Below are 24,658 nucleotides of genomic sequence, written 5' to 3'. Positions count from 1 at the left end.
TAAGTGTGAAAACATGCTTTTTAGGCCTTAAAATGGCTCATTTTAATTCACTTTAATTCCATTTGATGCCTTGATATATTTGTTGAGTGATTTCAGATTCATAAGGCAAGTATTGGATGGAAGAAATGAAGAGAAAGCATACACGATGGAGAATTCGTGGAAAAACAAGGATTTGGAGTGCTTAGAGCGACGCACATGCGTGACCGACGCGTACGCATGACAAGAAAAATGCCAGACGACGCGTACGCGCGACCCACGTGTACAACTCACAGCCAGCACATGACCTCATTAAAGTGAAAATGTTGGGGGCGATTTCTGAGCTTCCTAGGCCCAAATCCAACTGATTCCAGAGACTATTTCATGTAGAATCAAAGATTGGACAAGGAGGGAGCAATTAGTTTAGCTTCGAACCATGCTTTAGTTAGTTTCTAGAGAGAGAAGCTCCCTCTTCTCTCTAAAATTAGGTTAGGATTAGGTTAAATTCTCTTAGATCTAGGTTTTAATTCTTGTTTTTCTTTAGTTTTCCTTGTAATTTTTTGTTCCTACATCTTAGTTCTCTTAGTTTACATTGTTAATTTCTCTTTTGGGCCTCTTTTATGTTTATTAATTATTGTTGGATTTGGATTTCCTTTAATGCAATTTCATGTTTGATGTTCTTTTATTGTTAATTTGAGTTGTTGTTATGGTTTCCTTGCAATTGGGTAGTTGTAGAATTTATATTTCTTGCAATTTTACTATGCTTTGTGGTGCACGAATTGTGAATCACACTTTTCACAACTCGTACCACTGACCAGCAAGTGCACTGTGTCGTCCAAGTAATACCTCACGTGAGTAAGGGTCGAATCCCACGGAGATTGTTAGTTTGAAGCAATCTATGGTTATCTTGTAAATCTTAGTCAGAAAGTCAATTATGTTTATCAGTTGAATTGCAAGTAAACAATAGAGCATGGATCAAAGGTTACTTGTTATGCAGTAATGGAGAATATGTTGGAGTTTTGGAGATGCTTTGTCTTCTGAATCTCTGCTTTCCTCTGTCTCCTTGTTCACGCACGCACGTCCTCCTATGGCAAGCTGTGTGTTGGTGGATCACCGTTGTCAATGGCTACCTTCCTTCCTTCCAGTGAAAACTACGCTCACGCGCTCTGTCACAGCACGGCTAATCACCTGTTGGTTCTCGATCCGGTTGGAATAGGATTTACTATCCTTTTGCGTCTGTCACTAACGCCCAGCCTTCAGGAGTTTGAAGCTCGTCACAGTCATTCAATCCTTGAATCCTACTCGGAATACCACAGACAACGTTTAGACTTTCCGGATTCTCATGAATGCCGCCATCAGTTCTAGCTTATACCACGGAGATTCTGATTAAAGAATCTAAGAGATACTCATTCAATCGGATATAGAACGGAGGTGGTTGTCAGGCACACGTTCATGGTTTGAGGAAGGTGATGAATGTCACGGATCATCACCTTCATCACAGTTAAGCGCGAATGAACATCTTAGATAGGAACAAGCGTGTTTGAATGGAAAACAGAAATACTTGCATTAATTCATCGAGACACAGCAGAGCTCCTCACCCCCAACAATGGGGTTTAGAGACTCATGCCGTCAGAGAATACAAGGGTTTGATCTAAAATGTCATGAGATACAAAATAAGTCTCTAAAAGTTGTTTAAATACTAAACTAGTAGCCTAGGTTTACAACAAATGAGTAAACTATGATGGATGATGCAGAGGCCCACTTCTAGGGCCCACTTGGTGTGTGCTGGGGCTGAGAATTAAGCAATCCACGTGTAGAGGCCATTTGTGGAGTTGAACACCAGTTTTTGTGCCAGTTTGGGCGTTCAACTCCAGCTTTTGATCCTTTTCTGGCGCTGGACGCCAGAATTGGGCAGAGAACTGGAGTTGAACGCCAGTTTACATCGTCTATCCTTGTGAAAAGTATGGACTATTATATATTGCTGGAAAGCCCTGGATGTCTACTTTCCAACGCAATTGGAAGCATACCATTTTGAGTTTTGTAGCTCCAGAAAATCTACTTTGAGTGCAGGGAGGTCAGAATCCAACAGCATCAGCAGTCCTTTTTCAGCCTGAATCAGATTTTTGCTCAGCTCCTTCAATTTCAGCCAGAAAAATACCTGAAATTACAGAAAAACACACAACTCATAGTAAAGTCCAGAAATATGAATTTTTCCTAAAAACTAATGGAAATAAACTAAAAACTAACTAAAACATACTAAAAACTATATGAAATTAACCCCAAAAAGCGTATAAAATATCCGCTCATCACAACACCAAACTTAAACTGTTGCTTGTCCTCAAGCAACTAGATAAATAAAATAGAAGACTAATAGGTTGAGAAGCGATAATATCTAGAGTTTTTTGATTGAAGCTCAGATTCTAATTAGATGAGCGGGACTAGTAGCTTTTTGCTTCTAAACAGTTTTGGCATCTCACTTTATCCATTGAAGCTCAGAGTGATTGGCATCTATAGGAACTTAGAATTCAGATAGTGTTATTGATTCTCCTATTTCAGTGTGATGATTCTTGAACACAGCTATTTTATGAGTCTTGGCCGTGGCCCTAAGCACTTTGTTTTCCAGTATTACCACCGGATACATAAATGCCACAGACACATAATTAGGTGAACCTTTTAGATTGTGACTCAGCTTTGCTAAAGTCCCCAATTAGAGGTGTCCAGAGTTCTTAAGCACACTCTTCTTTTTGCTTTGGACCTTGACTTTAACCGCTCAGTCTCAAGTTTTTACTTGACACCTTCACGCCACAAGCACATGGTTAGGGACAGCTTGGTTTAGCCGCTTAGACCAGGATTTTATTCCTTTAGGCCCTCCTATCCACTGATGCTCAAAGCCTTGGGATCCTTTTTATTTGCCCTTGCCTTTTGGTTTTAAGGGTTATTGGCTGTTTGCTCTTGCCTCTTGGTTTTAAGAGCTTTTGGCTTTTTCTGCTTGCTTTTTATTTTTATTTTTATTTTTATTTTTTTTTTCTGCAAGCTTTGTTCTTTGCTGCTTTTTCTTGCTTCAAGAATCATTTTTATGATTTTTCAGATTATCAATAACATGTCTCATGTTCATCATTCTTTCAAGAGCCAACATATTTAACAGTCTTAAACAACAAATTCAAAAGACATATGCACTGTTCAAGCATTCATTCAGAAGACAGAAAGCATTGCCACCACATGTTACTAATTAGAATTTTTCTTATTAAAAACTCGAAATTTTATTACCTCTTATTCAAAAGATCTTCTATTTTATTCATGTTTGCTGATGATGAGAAAAATAGACTATAACTTAATTGGGGATAAAATCAAACTAGACACTAATTACTACTAATGATCATGTAATGAAGACACAAACATAGATAAGCACTTAACATAGAGAAAATGAAAAACAGAGAAAGTAAGAACAAGGAACGAGTCCACCTTAGTGATGATGGCATTTCTTTCTTGAGGCACCAATGTTGTTCTTGAGCTCTTTTATGTCTCTTCCTTGCCTTTGTGGCTTGATTCCTAGTGATTTTTGGTATTTCTATCCTCAGTTGCTTCCAATAATTATGTGGAGGGAAGTGCATCCCCTGAGGTATCTCTTGATTTGCAGCCGCATGTTCTACCACTGAGCTATAGATCCTTCACATAATTGTTTTACCACACCAAACTTAGAATGTTGCTCGCCCTCGAGCAAAAGAAGAGGGAAGGTGGGGATCCTGTGGGGTCCACAGATCTTGAAATGATCCTGTGAGGTCCACAGATCTTGAGGTGTCAAGGCGTTTACATCCCTGCACCAATTTGGGCATGCAAAATGCCCTTGCACACAACTCTGGGCGTTCAGCGCCAGGTTGGTGCCCATTTTGGGCGTTCAACGCCCATTTACTAGCCATTTCTAGCGTTGAACGCCAGAACCATGCTTGTTCTGGGCGTTCAGCGCCAGGATGTTGCCCATTTTGGGCGTTCAGCGCCAGAACCATGCTCTGTTCTGGCGTTGAACGCCAGACAGGTGCTTCCTCCAGGGTGTGATTTTTCTTCTGCTGTTTTTGATTCCGTTTTCAATTTTTAATATTTATTTTGTGACTCCACATGATCATGAACCTAATAAAACATGAAAAATCATGAAAATAAATAAAAATTGGGTTGCCTCCCAACAAGCGCTTCTTTAATGTCTTTAGCTGGACTTTGCTGAGCTTTTAATCTAGCTTCAGCCTTGAGCATTCTTGCTCAATGTTGCCTTCAAGATAATGCTTGATTCTCTGTCCATTGACAATGAACTTCTTATCTGAATCAATATCTTGAAGCTCCACATAACCATATGGTGATACACTTGTAATCACGTATGGTCCCCTCCACCGGGATTTCAGTTTCCCGGGAAATAGCCTGAGTCTAGAGTTAAACAACAGAACCTTCTGTCCTGGTTTAAAGATTCTAGATAACAGCTTTCTGTCATGCCACTTTTTTTATTTTTCTTTATATAGCTTGGCATTTTCGAAAGCTGTGAATCTGAACTCCTCTAGCTCATTTAGCTGGAGCAATCTTTTTTCTCCTGCTAATTTGGCATCAAAGTTTAGGAATCTGGTTGCCCAGTAGGCCTTATGTTCCAGTTCCACGGGCAGGTGACATGCCTTACCATACACCAGTTGGTATGGAGAGGTCCCTATAGGGGTCTTGAATGCTGTTCTGTAAGCCCACAGAGCATCATCCAAGCTCCGTGCCCAATCCTTTCTACGGGTATTTACTATCCGTTCCAGGATTCTCTTTAATTCTCTATTAGAGACTTCAGCTTGCCCATTGGTTTGTGGATGATATGGAGTGGCTACCTTGTGGCGAATTCCATACCGAACCATGGCAGAGTAAAGCTGTTTATTGCAGAAGTGAGTGCCTCCATCACTGATTAGTACTCTAGGGACACCAAACCTGCTAAAGATATGTTTCTGGAGGAACTTCAGCACTGTTTTAGTATCATTGGTGGGTGTGGCAATAGCCTCAACCCATTTTGATACATAGTCAACTGCCACCAGAATATAAGTGTTTGAGTATGATGGTGGGAAAGGTCCCATGAAGTCAATTCCCCATACGTCAAACAACTCAATTTCCAAGATTCCTTGTTGAGGCATGGCGTAACCATGAGGCAGGTTACCAGCTCTTTGGCAACTGTCACATTTACGTACAAACTCTCGGGAATCTTTATAGAGTGTGGGCCAATAGAAGCCACATTGGAGGACCTTGGTGGCTGTTCGCTCACCTCCGAAATGGCCTCCATATTGAGATCCGTGGCAATGCCACAGGATCCTCTGTGCTTCTTCTCTAGGCATACACCTACGGATAATTCCGTCTGCACATCTCTTAAAGAGATAAGGTTCATCCCACAAGTAGTACTTTGCATCAGTAATTAATTTCTTCCTTTGTATCCTGTTGTACTCCTTGGGTATGAACCTTGCAGCTTTATAATTTGCAATATCGGCAAACCATGGTGCTTCCTGAATGGCGAATAAATGCTCATCAGGAAACGTCTCAGAGATCTCAAGAGAAGGGAGGGACGTCCTTTCCACTGGCTCTATCCGGGACAGATGATCAGCCACTTGGTTCTCTGTCCCTTTTCTGTCTCTTATTTCTATATCAAACTCTTGCAGAAGCAATACCCATCTGATGAGCCTGGGTTTTGAATCCTGCTTTGTGAGTAGATATTTAAGAGCAGCATGATCAGTATACACAATCACTTTTGATCCTACTAAGTATGATCTGAACTTGTCAATGGCGTAAACCACTGCAAGTAGTTCTTTTTCTGTGGTTGTGTAATTTTTCTGGGCATCATTTAGAACGCGACTGGCATAATAAATGACATGCAGAAGCTTGTCATGCCTCTGTCCCAATACTGCACCAATGGCATGATCACTGGCATCACACATTAGCTCAAATGGTAACGTCCAGTCTGGTGCAGAGATGACTGGTGCTGTGACCAGCTTAGCTTTCAGTGTTTCAAACGCCTGCAGGCACTCTGTGTCAAACACAAATAGCGTGTCAGCAGCTAGCAGATTGCTTAGAGGTTTTGCGATTTTTGAAAAATCCTTTATAAACCTCCTATAGAATCCTGCATGCCCCAGAAAGCTTCTGATTGCCTTAACATTGGCAGGTGGTGGTAATTTTTCAATTACCTCTATTTTTGCTTGATCCATCTCTATTCCCTTGTTTGAGATTTTATGCCCAAGAACAATTCCTTCAGTCACCATGAAGTGACACTTTTCCCAGTTTAAAACTAGGTTAGTCTCTTGGCATCTTTTCAGAACAAGTTTCAGGTGATCAAGACAGGAGCTGAATGAGTCTCCATATACTGAGAAGTCATCCATGAAGACTTCCAGAAATTTTTCCACCATATCAGAGAAAATAGAGAGCATGCATCTCTGGAAGGTTGCCGGCGCATTACATAGCCCAAATGGCATCCTTCTATAAGCAAACACTCCGGATGGACATGTGAATGCTATTTTCTCTTGATCCTGGGGATCTACTGCAATCTGGTTATAGCCTGAGTAGCCATCCAAAAAGCAGTAATAATCATGACCTGCTAGTCTTTCTAGCATCTGGTCTATGAATGGTAAAGGAAAATGATCCTTTCTGGTGGCTGTATTAGGCCTTCTGTAGTCAATACACATGCGCCACCCTGTAACTGTTCTTGTAGGAACCAGTTCATTTTTTTCATTATGAATCACTATCATGCCTCCCTTTTTTGGGACGACTTGAACAGGGCTCACCCAGGGGCTATCAGAAATAGAATAAATAATCCCAGCCTCCAGTAATTTGGTGACCTCTTTCTGCACCACTTCCTTCATGGCTGGATTTAACCGCCTCTGTGGTTGAACCACTGGTTTGGCATTATCCTCCAATAGGATTTTGTGCATGCACCTAGCTGGGCTTATGCCCTTGAGGTCACCTATGGACCACCCAAGAGCTGTCTTGTGTGTCCTTAGCACTTGAATAAGTGCTTCCTCTTCCTGTGAATTTAAAGCAGAGCTTATGATCACTGGAAAAGTGTCACCTTCTCCCAGAAATGCATATTTCAAGGATGGTGGTAGTGGCTTGAGCTCGGGTTTAGGAGGTTTTTCCTCTTTCAGAAGAAAGTTCAGAGGCTCTTTCATGTCTTCTGAATCCTCCAAATCAGGCTGAACATCTTTAAAGATGTCTTCCAACTCTGATTCGAGACTCTCAGCCATGTTGATCTCTTCTACCAAAGAGTCAATAAGATCAACTTTCATGCAGTCTGTTGATGTGTCTGGATGCTGCATGGCTTTGACAGCGTTCAACTTAAACTCATCATCATTGACTCTCAGGGTTATTTTCCCCTGTTGGACGTCAATGAGGGATCGTCCAGTTGCTAGGAAGGGTCTTCCTAGAATGAGAGTAGCACTCTTGTGCTCCTCCATTTCCAGCACAACAAAGTCAGTGGGAAAGGCGAATGGCCCAACTCTGACAATCATGTCTTCAATCACGCCTGATGGGTATTTAGTGGAACCATCAGCAAGTTGGAGACATATCTGGGTTGGTTTAACTTCTTCAGTTAACCCAAGCTTCCTGATAGTGGATGCAGGTATTAGGTTGATGCTTGCCCCAAGATCGCATAAAGCTGTCTTGGTGCAATTACCTTCTAGTATGCATGGTATCAGAAAACTCCCCGGGTCTTTAAGCTTTTCAGGAAAGCTTTTCAGAATGACTGCACTGTATTCTTCAGTGAGGAGAACTCTTTCTGTTTCTCTCCAATCCTTCTTATGACTCAAGATCTCTTTCATGAACTTGGCATAAGAAGGTATTTGCTCAAGTGCTTCTGCAAATGGAATCTTTATTTCAAGAGTCCTGAGATAATCTGCAAAGCGAGCAAATTGCTTATCCTGCTCCTCTTTCTGGAGTTTTTGAGGATAAGGTATCTTGGCTTTATATTCTTCAACCTTAGTTGCTGCAGGTTTATTGCCTACAGAAGTGGTTGAAAAAGCCTTTTTAGAGGGGTTGTTATCAGCATCTGTGTGTGTCTGTTCCCTCACTAGCAATTGAGTTCCAGAGTTAGAAGCTGGAGTGACGTTAGACGCCAGCTCACTGTCTGTTTCTGGCGCCTGAACGCCAGAAATGTGCCCATTTTGGGCGTTCAATGCTGGATTCTGCCCTATTTGGGCGTTCAACGCCAGATTCTTGCCCATTTCTGGCGTTGAACGCCAATCCTGCCTTGTTTCTGGCGTTGAACACCAGTTTTGGGCAAGGTCTAGGCGTTCAGCGCCAGCCTTCCACCAATTCTCTGGCGTTTTAGCGCCAGAATTATTTTTTCCTGGGCTCTTACTGTCCTCAGGTGAATCTTTGGTGGGTTGCTCATTTCTTGACTTTTTGATGCCTTGAGGTGGGGTATTTAATGTTTTCCCACTTCTTAATTGAACTGCTTGGCATTCTTCTGCTATTTGCCTTGATAGCTGCTGCTTTGTTTGCTTAAACTGTTCGTCCATATGTATATTAGCTATCCTTGTCTCTTGTAGCCTGTCCTTGAATTCAGCTAGCTGCTTTGTTAGAAAATCCAATTGCTGATTGAATTCAGCAGCTTGTTTTACAGTACTGAATTCAGCAGTTACTGTTTCAACCTCTTCATTCATGGAAGGGTTGCTGCTTAGGTACAGATGCTGATTCCTGGCAACTGTATCAATGAGCTCTTGAGCCTCTTCAATTGTCTTTCTCATATGGATAGATCCACCAGCTGAGTAATCTAGAGACATCTGAGCTCCTTCTGCAAGCCCATAGTAGAAGATGTCTAACTGAACCCACTCTGAAAACATTTCAGAGGGGCATTTTCGTAGCATCTCTCTGTATCTCTCCCAGGCATCATAAAGAGATTCATTATCTCCTTGTTTAAAGCCTTGGATGTCCAGCCTTAGCTGTGTCATCCTTTTTGGAGGGAAATATTGATTCAGGAATTTTTCTGTCAGCTGTTTCCATGTCCTTATGCTGGCCTTAGGTTGGTTATTTAACCACCTCTTAGCTTGATCTTTTACAGCAAATGGAAACAGTAATAATCTGTAGACATCCTGATCTATTTCCTTATCATGTACTGTGTCAGCAATCTGTAGAAACTGTGCCAGAAACTCTATAGGTTCTTCCTGTGGAAGACCGGAATACTGGCAACTTTGCTGCACCATGATAATGAGCTGAGGATTCAACTCAAAGCTACTGACTCCAATGGAGGGTATGCAGATACTACTCCCATATGAAGCAGTAGAGGGGTTTGAATATGACCCCAGAGTCCTCCTGGACTGTTCATTTCCGCTTAGATCCATGATGGAGAAAGGGAGGTGATGTAAAATAGAAAAAATATTTTTATTTATTTATTTATTAATTTATTTCGAAAATAAAATAAATCAAAATAAAATGAATAAAAATGAGTAAAAGATTTTCGAAAAAGTGAGGAGAGAGAAAGTGGTTAGGAGATTTTGAAAAAGATATGATGATTTTTGAAAAAGGTTTTAAATTTTGAAATAAAAATCTGAATTTTTAGAAATATATTTCGAAAAATTATTTTTAAAATAGGGAGAAAAGATATTTTTGTTTTTTAAGAGGAAAGAGAAAAACAATAAGATGGCACAAGATTTAAAATTTTTAGATCTAATGCTCCTTATTTTCGAAAATTTTGGAGGGAGAACACCAAGGAACACCAAACTTAAAAATTTTAAGATCAAGTCACAAACCAAAATTTTCGAAAATCAAAGGAAATCAACAGGAAAACACCAAACTTAAAGTTTGGCACAAAATTTAATAGAGAAAATATTATTTATGAAAAAGAAGGTTTTGAAAAGAATATAAAAGACTCTAACCCAATTACCAAGAACACAGATTAACGCTCTAGCCAAATGAGTTATGGAAATTTTCGAAAATTTTAAGAAAAATCAACAAGAAAACACCAAACTTAAAGTTTGGCACAGGATTTAATAGAAAAATTATTTTTGAAAAAGGTTTTAAAAATATGATAGCCAATTACCATGAACATAAACACCACGTTCTAACTAACTGAGCTATAAATTTAAAGTGTTTTAACAAGGGATAAATAATAAAAGACTATAAACCAAAAAAAGAGAAATTTTTCCTAATCTAAGCAACAAAATAATCCGTCAGTTGTTCAAACACGAACAATCCCTGGCAACGGCGCCAAAAACTTGGTGCACGAATTGTGAATCACACTTTTCACAACTCGTACCACTGACCAGCAAGTGCACTGGGTCGTCCAAGTAATACCTCACGTGAGTAAGGGTCGAATCCCACGGAGATTGTTAGTTTGAAGCAATCTATGGTTATCTTGTAAATCTTAGTCAGAAAGTCAATTATGTTTATCAGTTGAATTGCAAGTAAACAATAGAGCATGGATCAAAGGTTACTTGTTATGCAGTAATGGAGAATATGTTGGAGTTTTGGAGATGCTTTGTCTTCTGAATCTCTGCTTTCCTCTGTCTCCTTGTTCACGCACGCACGTCCTCCTATGGCAAGCTGTGTGTTGGTGGATCACCGTTGTCAATGGCTACCTTCCTTCCTTCCAGTGAAAACTACGCTCACGCGCTCTGTCACAGCACGGCTAATCACCTGTTGGTTCTCGATCCGGTTGGAATAGGATTTACTATCCTTTTGCGTCTGTCACTAACGCCCAGCCTTCAGGAGTTTGAAGCTCGTCACAGTCATTCAATCCTTGAATCCTACTCGGAATACCACAGACAAGGTTTAGACTTTCCGGATTCTCATGAATGCCGCCATCAGTTCTAGCTTATACCACGGAGATTCTGATTAAAGAATCTAAGAGATACTCATTCAATCGGATATAGAACGGAGGTGGTTGTCAGGCACACGTTCATGGTTTGAGGAAGGTGATGAATGTCACGGATCATCACCTTCATCACAGTTAAGCGCGAATGAACATCTTAGATAGGAACAAGCGTGTGTGAATGGAAAACAGAAATACTTGCATTAATTCATCGAGACACAGCAGAGCTCCTCACCCCCAAGAATGGGGTTTAGAGACTCATGCCGTCAGAGAATACAAGGGTTTGATCTAAAATGTCATGAGATACAAAATAAGTCTCTAAAAGTTGTTTAAATACTAAACTAGTAGCCTAGGTTTACAACAAATGAGTAAACTATGATGGATGATGCAGAGGCCCACTTCTGGGGCCCACTTGGTGTGTGCTGGGGCTGAGAATTAAGAAATCCACGTGCAGAGGCCATTTGTGGAGTTGAACACCAGTTTTTGTGCCAGTTTGGGCGTTCAACTCCAGCTTTTGATCCTTTTCTGGCGCTGGACGCCAGAATTGGGCAGAGAACTGGCGTTGAACGCCAGTTTACGTCGTCTATCCTTGTGCAAAGTATGGACTATTATATATTGCTGGAAAGCCCTAGATGTCTACTTTCCAACTCAATTGGAAGCATGCCATTTCGAGTTCTGTAGCTCTAGAAAATCCACTTTGAGTGCAGGGAGGTCAGAATCCAACAGTATCAGCAGTCCTTTTTCAGCCTGAATCAGATTTTTGCTCAGCTCCTTCAATTTTAGCCAGAAAAATACCTGAAATTACAGAAAAACACACAACTCATAGTAAAGTCCAGAAATATGAATTTTTCCTAAAAACTAATGGAAATAAACTAAAAACTAACTAAAACATACTAAAAACTCTATGAAATTAACCCCAAAAAGCGTATAAAATATCCGCTCATCACTTTCCTTTTATGCCTTCCAAATGTTTGACAAAATGCTTGGTTGGATGTTAGAGTAGATTTTTGAGCATTCTTAGCTTGGAAAGAGAAATTGGGCAATATTGAGTCATTAATACCCAATTTAGATTGGTGATCTAGAGTTGTTAGTTAATATTATTTCCATTGACCCTAATCTCTTGCTAATTCAATTAGTGAGTTGATTAGGACTTTTGAATTGAGATTAACTAGTCTTATTTGACTTTCTCTCGTGTGAAGATAACATTGTACTTTCTTCCATCGTTGGAGTTGACTAAATAGGATAAATTCTTGTTAATCATTGTATGATAATTAATGACTAGGATAGAAAGCCTAAATTCTCAATTCTTGCCCTGAATGCCTCTTTTTTAGTAGTTGTTATCTTTAATTGCTTGGTTTATTTTCTTGCCCCTTTTTACCAACCCAACCCCTTTGATACCATAACCAATAATACGCATACCTCACTGCAATTCCTTGAGAAGACGACCCGAGACTAATACTCTCGGTTACTTTTGTTGGGTTGGACTTGTGACAACCAAAACAATTAAACTCTGATTGAGTACTATTTGTCGGTTGGAAACTTTACTATCAACGGAATTATTTTGTGTGAACTATGCTCTATTTTTTCAAACATGGTTGAAAAGTACATTGAGGTATTTATGGATGATTTTTCTATTTTTGGTCATTCTTTTGAATCTTGCCTTATGCATTTATGGTCACTGAAGGTATTATTCTTGGACACCGGATTTCAAGTAAAGGAATTGAGGTTGATAAAGCTAAGGTGAAGGTAATTGAAAAATTACCACCACCCACTAATGTTAAGGCAATCTGAAGTTTCTTAGGACATGCAAGATTTTATAGGAGGTTTATAAAGGATTTTTCTAAGATTGCTAATCCTTTGAGCAACCTCTTGGTTGCGGACATTCCTTTTAACTTTGATGATGATTGCTTGCATGCCTTTGAGACTCTCAAAGCAAGGCTTGTCTCTGCTCCCATCATAGCTTCTCCCAACTGGAATCTACCATTCGAGTTGATGTGTGATGCCAGTGATTATGCTATAGGAGCTATCTTGGGACAGAAACAAGACAAGCTTATGCACGTCATTTATTATGCTAGCTGTGTATTAAATGACGCTCAAAAGAATTACACAACTAAAAAAAAGAGTTACTAGCTGTAGTGTATGCTTTTGATAAGTTTAGGTCCTATTTAATTGGTTCTAAGTTTATTGTTTATACTGACCATGCTGCTCTTAAGTACCTTCTAACCAAGCAGAATTCTAAACTAAGATTGATCAGGTGGGTGCTACTTCTTTAGGAGTTTGACATTGACATTAGAGACAGAAAAGGGTCAGAGAATCAAGTAGCTGACCACTTTTCCCGGATTAAGCCTGGAGAGGGGATACAACAACCCACAGTGGTGACTGAGACCTACCCGGATGAGCAACTCTTATGATTCAGAGGGCTCTGTGGTTTGCAGACATTGCAAACTACAAAGCCATGAGGTTCATCTCCAAGGAGTACACTAAACAATAAGTTAAAAAGCTTTTAAATGATTCCAAGTACTTCTTGTGGGAGGAACCTTATCTTTTTAAGAGATGCTCAGATGGAATTATCCGGTGTTGTGTCTCAGATGAGGAAACACAGTAAATTCTCTATCATTGTCATGGTTCTGAGTATGGAGGCCATTTTGGTGGTGAAAGGACGACTACTAAGGTCCTCTAGATCAGTTTTTATTGGCCGACTCTCTTTAGAGATGCTCGAAAATTTGTGAGGAACTGTGACAAGTGCTAAAGCATGGGAAACCTTCCCCACAACCATGAGATGACACAGCAAGGAATTCTAGAGATTGAGTTGTTTGATGTGTAGAGTATTGATTTCATGGGTCTTTTCCCACCTTCATACTCAAACACTTACATTTTGGTGGTGGTTGATTTTGTGTCCAAGTGGGTGGAAGCAGTGGCTTTACCCACTAATGATTCCAAGGTGGTGCTGAGCTTTCTTCAGAGGTATATTTTCAGCCGGTTTGGTGTCTCTAAGACGCTAATTAGTGATGGAGGAAGCCACTTCTGCAACAGACAGTTGGACTCACTTCTATAGAGATACAGAGTCCATCATAAGGTGGCAACCTCTTATCACCCATAGATAAGTTGACAGGTTGAGGTCTCCAACAGGGAACTCAAGAGAATCCTAGAGAAGACTATAAGCACTTCAAGGAAGGACTAGGCTAAGAAGCTTGATGATACTCTCTGGACATACCGGACTGTATTAAGACTCCTATTGGGATGTCCCCATACCAGTTAGTATATGATAAGGCATGTCACTTGCCAGTGGAGTTAGAGCACAAAGCATATTGGGTGACAAAGTTCTTGAACTTTGATGTCAAGGTTGCAGGAGAGAAAAGACTGTTCCAACTAAATGAGCTTGATGAGTTCAGAAACTCTGCTTATAAGAATGCCAAGTTCTACAAAGAAAAGGCTAAGTTGTGGCATAATAAGAAGATAACAATAAGAGCATTTGAGCCAGGCCAAAAGGTTCTACTATTTAATTCTAGGATTAAGCTCTTTTCCTAGAAGCTGAAGTCTCTGTGGTCAGGACCTTTTATGGTAACCAAACTGTCACTGTATGGTCATGTGGAACTTCAGGAAGAGAACTCTGATAGAAAATTCACAGTCAATAGCCAGAAGTTAAAGCATTATCTTGGAGGCAAGATTGATCACCAGAGGTCCATTCATCTACTGATTTAGCAGAGTTGACCGTCAAGCTAGTGATGATAAAGAAGCGCTTGTTCAGAGGTAACCCAACCCTTAGTATCCTTTGATTTTAAGTTCATTTTGGTTTTCATTTAATTTGGATTCTTATCCATATTTTTCCTTGGGTTATTTACGTATGTGGTCATGCAAAGTGTTTAGAATAGGAACAAGAGGAATCTGAAGGAAGAATAGAATACCCTGGAGAGGATTTCATTCGGGTGCTCTAGCACTAAACTCTAGGATGGGTGTTTAGTGCCAAAAATGGCACACTTTTCAAGGTTACTCTCTATTCAGTTGGCAACATTTAGCGCCGAATAGCATGCATTTTGAGGTCATTTACGTTGATTCTGGTGCTAAACACGAACCTGGGCATTTAGCGCTAAAAATGGCACAAATTTCAAGACAAAGCCAGAAATGGCATGAGAAGTGTGGTGTAAATGCCAGGAGTGGTGTTTAACGCCCTAAATGACACAAGCATCAATGAGTTTTCTGTTCATTTGGCGTTAAACGCATACCTGAACGTTTAGCGCCAAGCCCTCGTCCCCAATTTCAAAAAAATATATATTTTGAAAATGCTGCGGTGCTAAATGCCGAAGCTAGCATTTAGCACCAGCAGTGCAAAACGGTCACATCAAGCAAGGGTCAAAGTTTGAAAGTTTTGGATTCTGTGGGTCCCACCCACGTCAATTCCCATCCATTCATCCCCTCATTCTCGTTTCCCCTTTTCCCTCCCCAATTAATTCCCTTCAATTCCCCATTCCCCATCCCACTTACCCACCATCACTCCACGTCAATGTTCCATCTTTTCACCCCCCCTTCCCCAACGGTTACTCCTTTTCCGATTACCCCTGTAAGACCCAGAACCTTTGAAAAGTCTTATTATGATCAAGTCTCAAATCATATGGTTATTTATAGCCTTAATTTCAGAAATTATTTTATTAAAGATAATTAAGGTAATTATTATCCAATTTTATAATTATTGGATTATTTTCTATATTCAGAGTATAAAGTTGGTAGTTGTGAAATAATAAGGATTTCTATATGATTTGAATTAAATAAGTAATATTTTCAATATTAATACTGCTACCTTGGAAAATAAGGGATTTAATTATATTACTCCTAATTATTTGATTTGGACATTTTATTGAAAATAATTTATGAAATTGATGAGCAAATAGTATTTTTATACATTATTATTAATGGATTAGAATTTATTTCCAATTATTATAATATCCCTATTTTTATTTGAAATTACTAAAATACCCCTAACCCTAGTTTTTAAAAAAAAAATGAAACCCTAAACCCTTCATCCCAGCAGCCAAACCCTTACCCTGTTTTCCCTTTCACCCACGGACAGCACACACGGTTTCCTTTTCTTTTCCATAGAAGAAGGAAAACAGAAATGGAGAGAGGGGGAAGCTGGGATGCGGACTGCCGAACGAAGAGAAGGGAAGGACGGCGCCGGCGGGCGTCACTGCCGCCGTGTTACACCGGGGAGAGTGAGCTTGAGAAGGGAGATCGGGCAGAGAGGGAAGGGCTGCGCTGTGACCCGCACCTCGTCGCCGCTCGCGCCGCCGACTAGCTCGCCGCTGCCTCTGTTCGTCACACCATCACTCCTAGCCGCGCCATCGCCGAGGAGTCATCGCTGTCGAGGGAGCCCAGAGGAGAGAAACTGCGCGACATTGAGGGAGGAGAGCACGGGCCAGTGACGCGAGGAGCACGACCCGTTGCGCCGCCGTGTGGTAACGCCGTCGTCCTCACCGTGCCGCCATCACCTTTGCCACCGAGACAGTCGCCGTCATTTACGGTAGAGCAGAGAGGGAGAGCTCGGGAGCAGAGCAGATGCGAGAGATCTGGGGCTGAGCTGGGAGTCCAGCCACCGCACCCGGCCGTGCTTGCGTCGCCGGCGCCGCCTCCGTTGGAACCGCCGTGCTGCGCGAAGCTAACGCTTCCTCCGTCGGAAAAAGCCGCCATTAGAACCATTACTGATTCGGTGAGCTTTTCCCCTGTTTCTGGTTCTGTCACAGCCATTCCTGGAGAAGAAATCAGTAGTGCCGCCGTGCCTGGCCGCCGGAAAATGCCATTTACCGTCACCGGAATACACTGCCGGTAAGGTCTTGTTAATGGATTCTGTTTCCTTTGAATTTCAAGAATACCATAGTCACGGCTTGTTGCTGCAGTGGTCATCTGAGTCGCGTGGAGGGAGGAAGAGCCGCTGGGTGTCGCCGCACCTTGCCTCCGCCGCCGAAAATAGCCGTTGAGTCCTCAGTATCGGGTCATGTATCCATGCTTGCCTTCCGTGCTCGATGTTCGCAGCTGCCTTTGTCATTTCAGTAAGTATGTTTCGGAAAGCCTCGTGTTAGTATTTCGTTGTGTTTGGTTAATGAATGTGAATTTTAGTAACGTGGGGTCGAGTCCTGATTATTATATGTTGCGAATAGTGTTGCGATGGTTATTGTGAAAGTGGCTGGGAGCTGAGGTTTTGGTTGCCGTCAGTCTGGGTTGAGGCGGAAAGGACCCTGTAAGGCATTTGGGTTATGGATTTGCGTTTTGAGGTAGGGGCGCTTTCCGAAAACTATAGTTTATTATTGGAATTATTACATATGGATACTGATGTGAGATATGGTGTATTTAGTGATTGTATCGGCCTTATGTATTATTTGATTGACTCGAATGTTTATGAATGTTGGTTTGGCTGAGTTGTTGTGCGGCTTTGTGAAATGTAATGTTTTGAAGCTGATTCTTTAAATATTTGAAATCTGAGTTTAATCTGTTGAGGATTGATTTGAATTGAATTGATTATTTTGATGATGCGAAAGATAGAATACCCTTGAAATTCAGCCTGTGTTACTTTAATTGATTTGGTTTTGATAAATTATTTATTTCTGAACTGATTCTTTAAAGCTTTGGAAATGAGTTAAATCGGTTGATATTGAGTTGACTTTGAAATGGTTTTCTCGAGATATGCCACTGAGGCGACTGTTGGAATTTAGCTTGCTTTGAATTGGTTTCTGGTTTTGAGCTGTTGAAAAGGAATGAGAAACGGTTTAGTTGGGACCCGAACCGGGTGGCAAAAGTCCAAGTTTTAGGGGAGGTGCTGCCGAAATTTCTGCAAAATCCTAGTCGTGTTTGAAAAGTTATTTAAAAAGGGCTGGATCTGAGAAATTGTATTATGTGATTTATTAAGAGAATAATTATGTTTTCAAGCTTAATTTATTTAATGAACTTTATGCGTTGAGTTCGGCCCATTTAGAAATGAACTATTTTCACCATTTGAATCACTGAAGGAAAGAAAGATGCTCTAATATTGATTACAATATAAAAAGGGTCTTTTAGTGATTTCAAAGGAATCTAGACTTTTGATTGAGTAATTAAGTTTGAGGCATTTTGGAAGAGTTAGAAAAATGGATTCCAAAAAGAAACTTGAAGGTGAATTGATTCAAATGGACCGGTTCCGTTTCAAATGAGTTTATTTTAGGACCGGGTTGGAACTTGTGATTTTGTATGGTCGGTTTCATAATAAATTCAGTTTTATTTGCTTGAACCGAGAATCCATGATTTTAATAGTTTCAATGAATTTTAAGGAATTGATATAGGTTGACCTTCCCTAAAGACTTTGGACTCTGCCGAGAAACTTTTGTTATAAAATCCCATTGTTGGATGGGTGATTTTGAATATCTCAAAGAGGCTTTTAACTTGCCATGATTATGGAAGTTTTGGAAAGAGGATGCCGAGAGTGGCATTGTTTTTAAAAGGGGAATTTACCTTGAGAAAAAGTGGCTTATGAGCCGAAATGATTTGAGAAATGAGATCTTTAAAGCAAAGGCTGAAAAGAGTTGAAACTTGATTTCGAAGTGAAATGAATTGAGAAAATGATTTATGGCTTAAATGCCGGTTTCATGAATTTGATGATTTTGAATGTGGAAGTGTTGTTTTGTTGTGAGCCGGAATGGCTGTGTATGATTATACATATTGATTGGTTCTGGATTGAACCGTGAGCCGGAATGGCCTTGAATGATATGAATATTGGCTGGTTCTGGATTGAACCGTGAGCCGAATGGCTGAGATGGATGTTGATCCATGATTGAGAATGAAAGCATTTATGCTGAGATATTGATAAGTTGTGATGTTGCACTTCCACTATTGGAGATGAGGGTTTCCCTGGGTAGTAGCAACGGCTAGCCACCATGTGCTCCAGGTTGAGACTCGAAGCTCTGTTAACCCAATGTCGTAAGTGTGGCCGGGCACTGTGAAAGGCCCGGATGAGCTCGCCCCCATAAATATTCACCAGTGATGGTGATGGATAAATATTCACCAGTGATGGTGATGGATAAATATTCACCAGTGAGGGTGATGGATATGGATCATGATTATGATCAAGTTTATGTTGAGTATAACTCGAGTTGGGGATGCACGACAGAGGGACAGTCCAATGGTTAGCTACCAGGACTTGTCGGGTTGGCTCTATAACCGACAGATGATATCATCAGCCACTAGGGACAGGCATGCATCATATGCATTTGTGTGACATTGGTTGGGTGTGCATATTATACTTGGTTTGCCTATGTGATTAATTGCTAACTGTTATACTTGTAATAACTGTTTGTTTGTGCTTGAACTTCCTAACTGTGTTTGCATCTGGGACTCTGTTGGATTGTGGTGATTGGTTGTTGGTTGGATTGTTTGGGCCTAGGGCCGTGATTGGAAAAAGATGAACTGATGGTTGATTTCGGTTTTGTGTTTCTGGTTTGGAATAAATTATGAAAGGCTATTTTGGTTCCGCATAGATAAACCGTTTTGAAAGGCTTTTGAGTTTTTGAGAATTGAACGGTTCTTCTTTCTGAAAAGATTTCCGACTTTACTTTCATTGTAAACCGTTGTTTTTTTTAAAAGAGGCATAAGACGGTTATGAGTCACTGGTGCAATTATCTTTATGTATCCTATTACAGTAATTCCCAAAAACCCTCTACTGAGAACCCTTTCGAGGATGATGTTCTCACCCCCCTACATTTTTCCCCTTTCAGGATATGGGCGCAGAAGTTACGAAGAGCTTATTTAATTGTTGTTGTGATGCTCTATAGTGTTTTAGTTATGGTTTATTGTACCCTCGCCTTTATCTTGATATAATCTGTAAGAGGGATAGGAATTGTATTGGATTATGTTTGTAATATTATTTATATATATGTATGTATATATATGGATGTACTCTTTATGAGTTTTTGTAAGTTGTATGGTATTTATGGATGTACGTTATCGAACGAAAGTATCTTTGGGAGCGGTATTGCGGTTTAAAGTTTTAAACAGGCTCATATTTTAGTATTAAATAGTATAAGTGTCGTCGTAATGTCCGAGCTATCAGAGCTACGCAGCCGGGAGCGTGAGCTTTGGTAGTTAGGGTGTTACATTATGGTATCAGAGCAGTTCTTCCTGTAGAGCCTGAGGAATGGACTGACTATGCTTCAATTGCATACTCTGAGAGTTTGTCATGTACTAGGTCTTGTTGAATGACGAGGATTAGAGCTTTATGCACATGACGGTCTATTGATTTAACGCTGTTAGTCTTGCATTGCATAATTCCTGAGATTAAGTTTGGCCGGCTTAATATTAGTGAATTATGTATATGAAAGCACTAATGGGTTATCATAGGCGATATACGAGTTTTGAGTAAAGCGAATCGCGGGTGTTGGGAACGTTGAAAACTATTTCTCGAGGCTATTCAGTTGTGTGTCTTGAATTCTGTTCGAGTCGACCTGTTCCTTCATGTCCTAATTTGAAGTTCTTGTTTTCTAATCCTTTTGAAAAGTAGTTTGATTTTTCAACTTTATTCCTCTATTCATATGCATTCTTGTTTGATCTTAATTGCATAGGCTTGTTTGGAATCCTTGTTGCGTCTATCTTCCTCTGTTTGAGTTCTTCTTGATTCAAGTATTCTTTGATATAGCTTTGAATTTGTCTTAATGCGCTATGCCTTTTAACTTCGGGTTCTGAGTCCATTCTTTGAGAAATTGTTGATTCAGTTTTTCTCTTACTTGATAGTGATCACAGCCAATTTTGAGATTTTATAAATTGCTGTTGATTAGATATATACTTTTCTATATATGAGACTTTGAGATTATTTATACAGTTTAACAACTATTTCTTTCTAATACCTCGCCTGTACTTTTACTGGTTTACGGAATTGCACTTACTTTAAAAGTAAATTTGACCTTCTAGTAATTTTACAATAGTTCCAATGTACATCTTCATTTGATTATGTATTTGAGGTATTCTTCAAAATTCTGGAAAGAAAGGGGATTTCTCGCTTTTATCCCGGTTGAGTTTCATTTGATAAACTTTACTTAATTCATTTTGATTTGAGTTTGATTTAGCATACTACATGGTTTATGCTATTGTTGTTCTTTTGAAAATGTTGGACTCATAGCTTTCTTCTTATGATCAGACTCACTCCTTCTTAAGCTTTTCACCTCTATGACTGTCATACATGATTCTGTTTTTAACTAATCTTTTACATCTTGTGAAATTACCATTGATCTTGGTTTGTCCTCTCTTGTGAATCTCATTCGTATGTGAGTCAGTTTGATTCGTTTCAAATTAGTGCATTGTTTATTCTCTCATTTTCTCTACAAGAATTTTTAGTTAAAGATTTACCTTTGAGAAATTACTAATGATTAAGTTGTCTTTTCCTATGACTTTTGTATTTTTTTGGATCAATTGAAAGCTTGTTTGATGACTCATGCCTAGTGAATCTTGTTTGGACTACTTTGGTTTAAGATCCTTTCTTGCAAGGCTGGACTCCTTTTTAGTACATCTTAAACTTCTTGAATGTTCTTCTGAGATGGTGATTTCAAGAACACTTTTGGAGTCTTGTTTTGAACCTTTTAAAGAAGTTTTGAATTCTCCTTGACGAAATATTAAACGGAATTTACTTTCTGTTGTTTGATTGAGATTAAAACCATTGTCCAATTTTGACGAAATTAATTTAAAGTTGGCATGCGCCATTTTAAATGAAGTTTTGGAAAGCTTCCTTATTTAGTGGAAACCGGTTTGTTTGTAACACACCACTTACTTCCTTACCAGATTGTGTGCAAATTTTTACCTTGGAGTTTCTTTTCTAAAAGGAGTTTAATTTTCTCTTTCATCCTTGCTACGGATGTTATACACGCTTGTTTGAATATGAACCTTGAGAATTTTTGAACAAGCCTTTGATTTCTCTCCCGAGTTTTATGAACTGCTTTTGGTTAAGTTGTGCATCTAATTATCTTTCTAAAATATTTGAAGAAATATTTTAGCCTTTAGCCAAACCCGTGTGCACCTTGTTTTTAGAACTCTACAAAATCTACTTCAACATGAACTTGCATTAAAGCAAAGTCACGATTATGCTTTTGTTACTCTCTTGAAGAATGTTGTTTAACTTCTCTTTCAGACTACGAAGTGATATTTTTACACGCTTTCGATTCTTTTAAGGACAATGTATTCGGAAGTATTTTAATTATGCTCTTGAGTTCTGTGAGCTTTGTCTTGGGTCTGAGATATCCTTTTCTGTAAACCTCATGCTTCCTCGACTCAACTTGAGTTTGTTTCAAACTGATGCGCTGGTTTTCTTCTTATTGATCCTATTGAACTTCTTTGATCTAAGGGTTATCTTTGAAGTTGTCAATTGAATTGTGTCTAGCAAACTTCATTGCTTGAACATCCTTGTTTATCTGGAATTGGATATATTCTTTCAAATCTATGAGTATTGTCTTTGACAATTGTCTCTCCTTTCTAAGATCTTGTATCCTTCTGAGTAGACTCGAGAATTGTTTGATATCACGTGGGACTTGTAGACGTAGTGACGTGATGTGTTAGTTCTTTAAAACGTGATATGTATATACGGAAGTTGAAACGGTAGGTGTGCAACGTTATGAGTTGTGGATGTTTTGTTCCTTGCGAACGGGCTTGCGGTTGCCAGGCTTGTGATCGGTTATGAGGTTGTAAAATGCTTGGTGGAGTTGGAAGGTTGAAGCTTGGAGGTTGACATGAGATTAGCGTGCGGATGTTAAGCACGTCGTTTTAACCCCAGCCTGTTTTATAGCCTTCGATGCCTTTCTTTTCTACCACATGTTGAACTATGTCACCTTTTACATTGAGCCTGTCTTGTAACGTTTACTTTGCAATCACACTCCTATCTTTACATCCTTATGCTTATGACAATCAAAGTATTTGAAAATCGTATATATCATTATATTTTGAGATATTTTTGCTTCTTCCTTAAAAGTGTTCAAGGATGAACTGTTAAGAGATTCTTTTGTTTTGTATCAATTTTCGAGGGCGAAAATTTTTATAAGGTGGGTAGAATGTAAGACCCAGAACCTTTGAAAAGTCTTATTATGATCAAGTCTCAAATCATATGGTTATTTATAGCCTTAATTTCAGAAATTATTTTATTAAAGATAATTAAGGTAATTATTATCCAATTTTATAATTATTGGATTATTTTCTATATTCAGAGTATAAAGTTGGTAGTTGTGAAATAATAAGGATTTCTATATGATTTGAATTAAATAAGTAATATTTTCAATATTAATACTGCTACCTTGGAAAATAAGGGATTTAATTATATTACTCCTAATTATTTGATTTGGACATTTTATTGAAAATAATTTATGAAATTGATGAGCAAATAGTATTTTTATACATTATTATTAATGGATTAGAATTTATTTCCAATTATTATAATATCCCTATTTTTATTTGAAATTACTAAAATACCCCTAACCCTAGTTTTTAAAAAAAAAAATGAAACCCTAAACCCTTCATCCCAGCAGCCAAACCCTTACCCTGTTTTCCCTTTCACCCACGGACAGCACACACGGTTTCCTTTTCTTTTCCATAGAAGAAGGAAAACAGAAATGGAGAGAGGGGGAAGCTGGGATGCGGACTGCCGAACGAAGAGAAGGGAAGGACGGCGCCGGCGGGCGTCACTGCCGCCGTGTTACACCGGGGAGAGTGAGCTTGAGAAGGGAGATCGGGCAGAGAGGGAAGGGCTGCGCTGTGACCCGCACCTCGTCGCCGCTCGCGCCGCCGACTAGCTCGCCGCTGCCTCTGTTCGTCACACCATCACTCCTAGCCGCGCCATCGCCGAGGAGTCATCGCTGTCGAGGGAGCCCAGAGGAGAGAAACTGCGCGACATTGAGGGAGGAGAGCACGGGCCAGTGACGCGAGGAGCACGACCCGTTGCGCCGCCGTGTGGTAACGCCGTCGTCCTCACCGTGCCGCCATCACCTTTGCCACCGAGACAGTCGCCGTCATTTACGGTAGAGCAGAGAGGGAGAGCTCGGGAGCAGAGCAGATGCGAGAGATCTGGGGCTGAGCTGGGAGTCCAGCCACCGCACCCGGCCGTGCTTGCGTCGCCGGCGCCGCCTCCGTTGGAACCGCCGTGCTGCGCGAAGCTAACGCTTCCTCCGTCGGAAAAAGCCGCCATTAGAACCATTACTGATTCGGTGAGCTTTTCCCCTGTTTCTGGTTCTGTCACAGCCATTCCTGGAGAAGAAATCAGTAGTGCCGCCGTGCCTGGCCGCCGGAAAATGCCATTTACCGTCACCGGAATACACTGCCGGTAAGGTCTTGTTAATGGATTCTGTTTCCTTTGAATTTCAAGAATACCATAGTCACGGCTTGTTGCTGCAGTGGTCATCTGAGTCGCGTGGAGGGAGGAAGAGCCGCTGGGTGTCGCCGCACCTTGCCTCCGCCGCCGAAAATAGCCGTTGAGTCCTCAGTATCGGGTCATGTATCCATGCTTGCCTTCCGTGCTCGATGTTCGCAGCTGCCTTTGTCATTTCAGTAAGTATGTTTCGGAAAGCCTCGTGTTAGTATTTCGTTGTGTTTGGTTAATGAATGTGAATTTTAGTAACGTGGGGTCGAGTCCTGATTATTATATGTTGCGAATAGTGTTGCGATGGTTATTGTGAAAGTGGCTGGGAGCTGAGGTTTTGGTTGCCGTCAGTCTGGGTTGAGGCGGAAAGGACCCTGTAAGGCATTTGGGTTATGGATTTGCGTTTTGAGGTAGGGGCGCTTTCCGAAAACTATAGTTTATTATTGGAATTATTACATATGGATACTGATGTGAGATATGGTGTATTTAGTGATTGTATCGGCCTTATGTATTATTTGATTGACTCGAATGTTTATGAATGT

The 24,658-nt window shown here is 40.2% G+C and overlaps 1 protein-coding gene across 1 annotated transcript; it reads left to right on the top strand.

Moving 5' to 3' along the window:
* The first annotated feature begins 12,445 nt into the window (after window positions 1–12,445).
* LOC112721643 (uncharacterized) lies at window positions 12,446–14,476 on the top strand. Its single transcript, XM_025772689.1, has 3 exons — window positions 12,446–12,520; window positions 14,030–14,263; window positions 14,375–14,476. The coding sequence occupies exons 1-3, from the start codon at window positions 12,446–12,448 to the stop codon at window positions 14,474–14,476; spliced, it is 411 nt and encodes a 136-aa protein (XP_025628474.1).
* Window positions 14,477–24,658: the final 10,182 nt, after the last annotated feature.

Source organism: Arachis hypogaea, chromosome 11 (assembly GCF_003086295.3).
Source record: "Arachis hypogaea cultivar Tifrunner chromosome 11, arahy.Tifrunner.gnm2.J5K5, whole genome shotgun sequence".
NCBI lineage: Eukaryota > Viridiplantae > Streptophyta > Magnoliopsida > Fabales > Fabaceae > Arachis > Arachis hypogaea.
This window is presented reverse-complemented; position numbering and strand designations above follow the sequence as displayed.

What these genes read in the sequence shown, in the direction of transcription:
- LOC112721643 (XM_025772689.1), top strand. Translation starts at nt 12,446, where the DNA reads ATGGTCACTGAAGGTATTATTCTTGGACACCGGATTTCAAGTAAAGGA. An exon ending in TTGATAAAGCTAAGGTGAAG is followed by an intron (nt 12,521 to 14,029) that starts GTAATTGAAAAA and finishes TCCCCATACCAG; the next exon opens with TTAGTATATGATAAGGCATG. An exon ending in CATTTGAGCCAGGCCAAAAG is followed by an intron (nt 14,264 to 14,374) that starts GTTCTACTATTT and finishes GTGGAACTTCAG; the next exon opens with GAAGAGAACTCTGATAGAAA.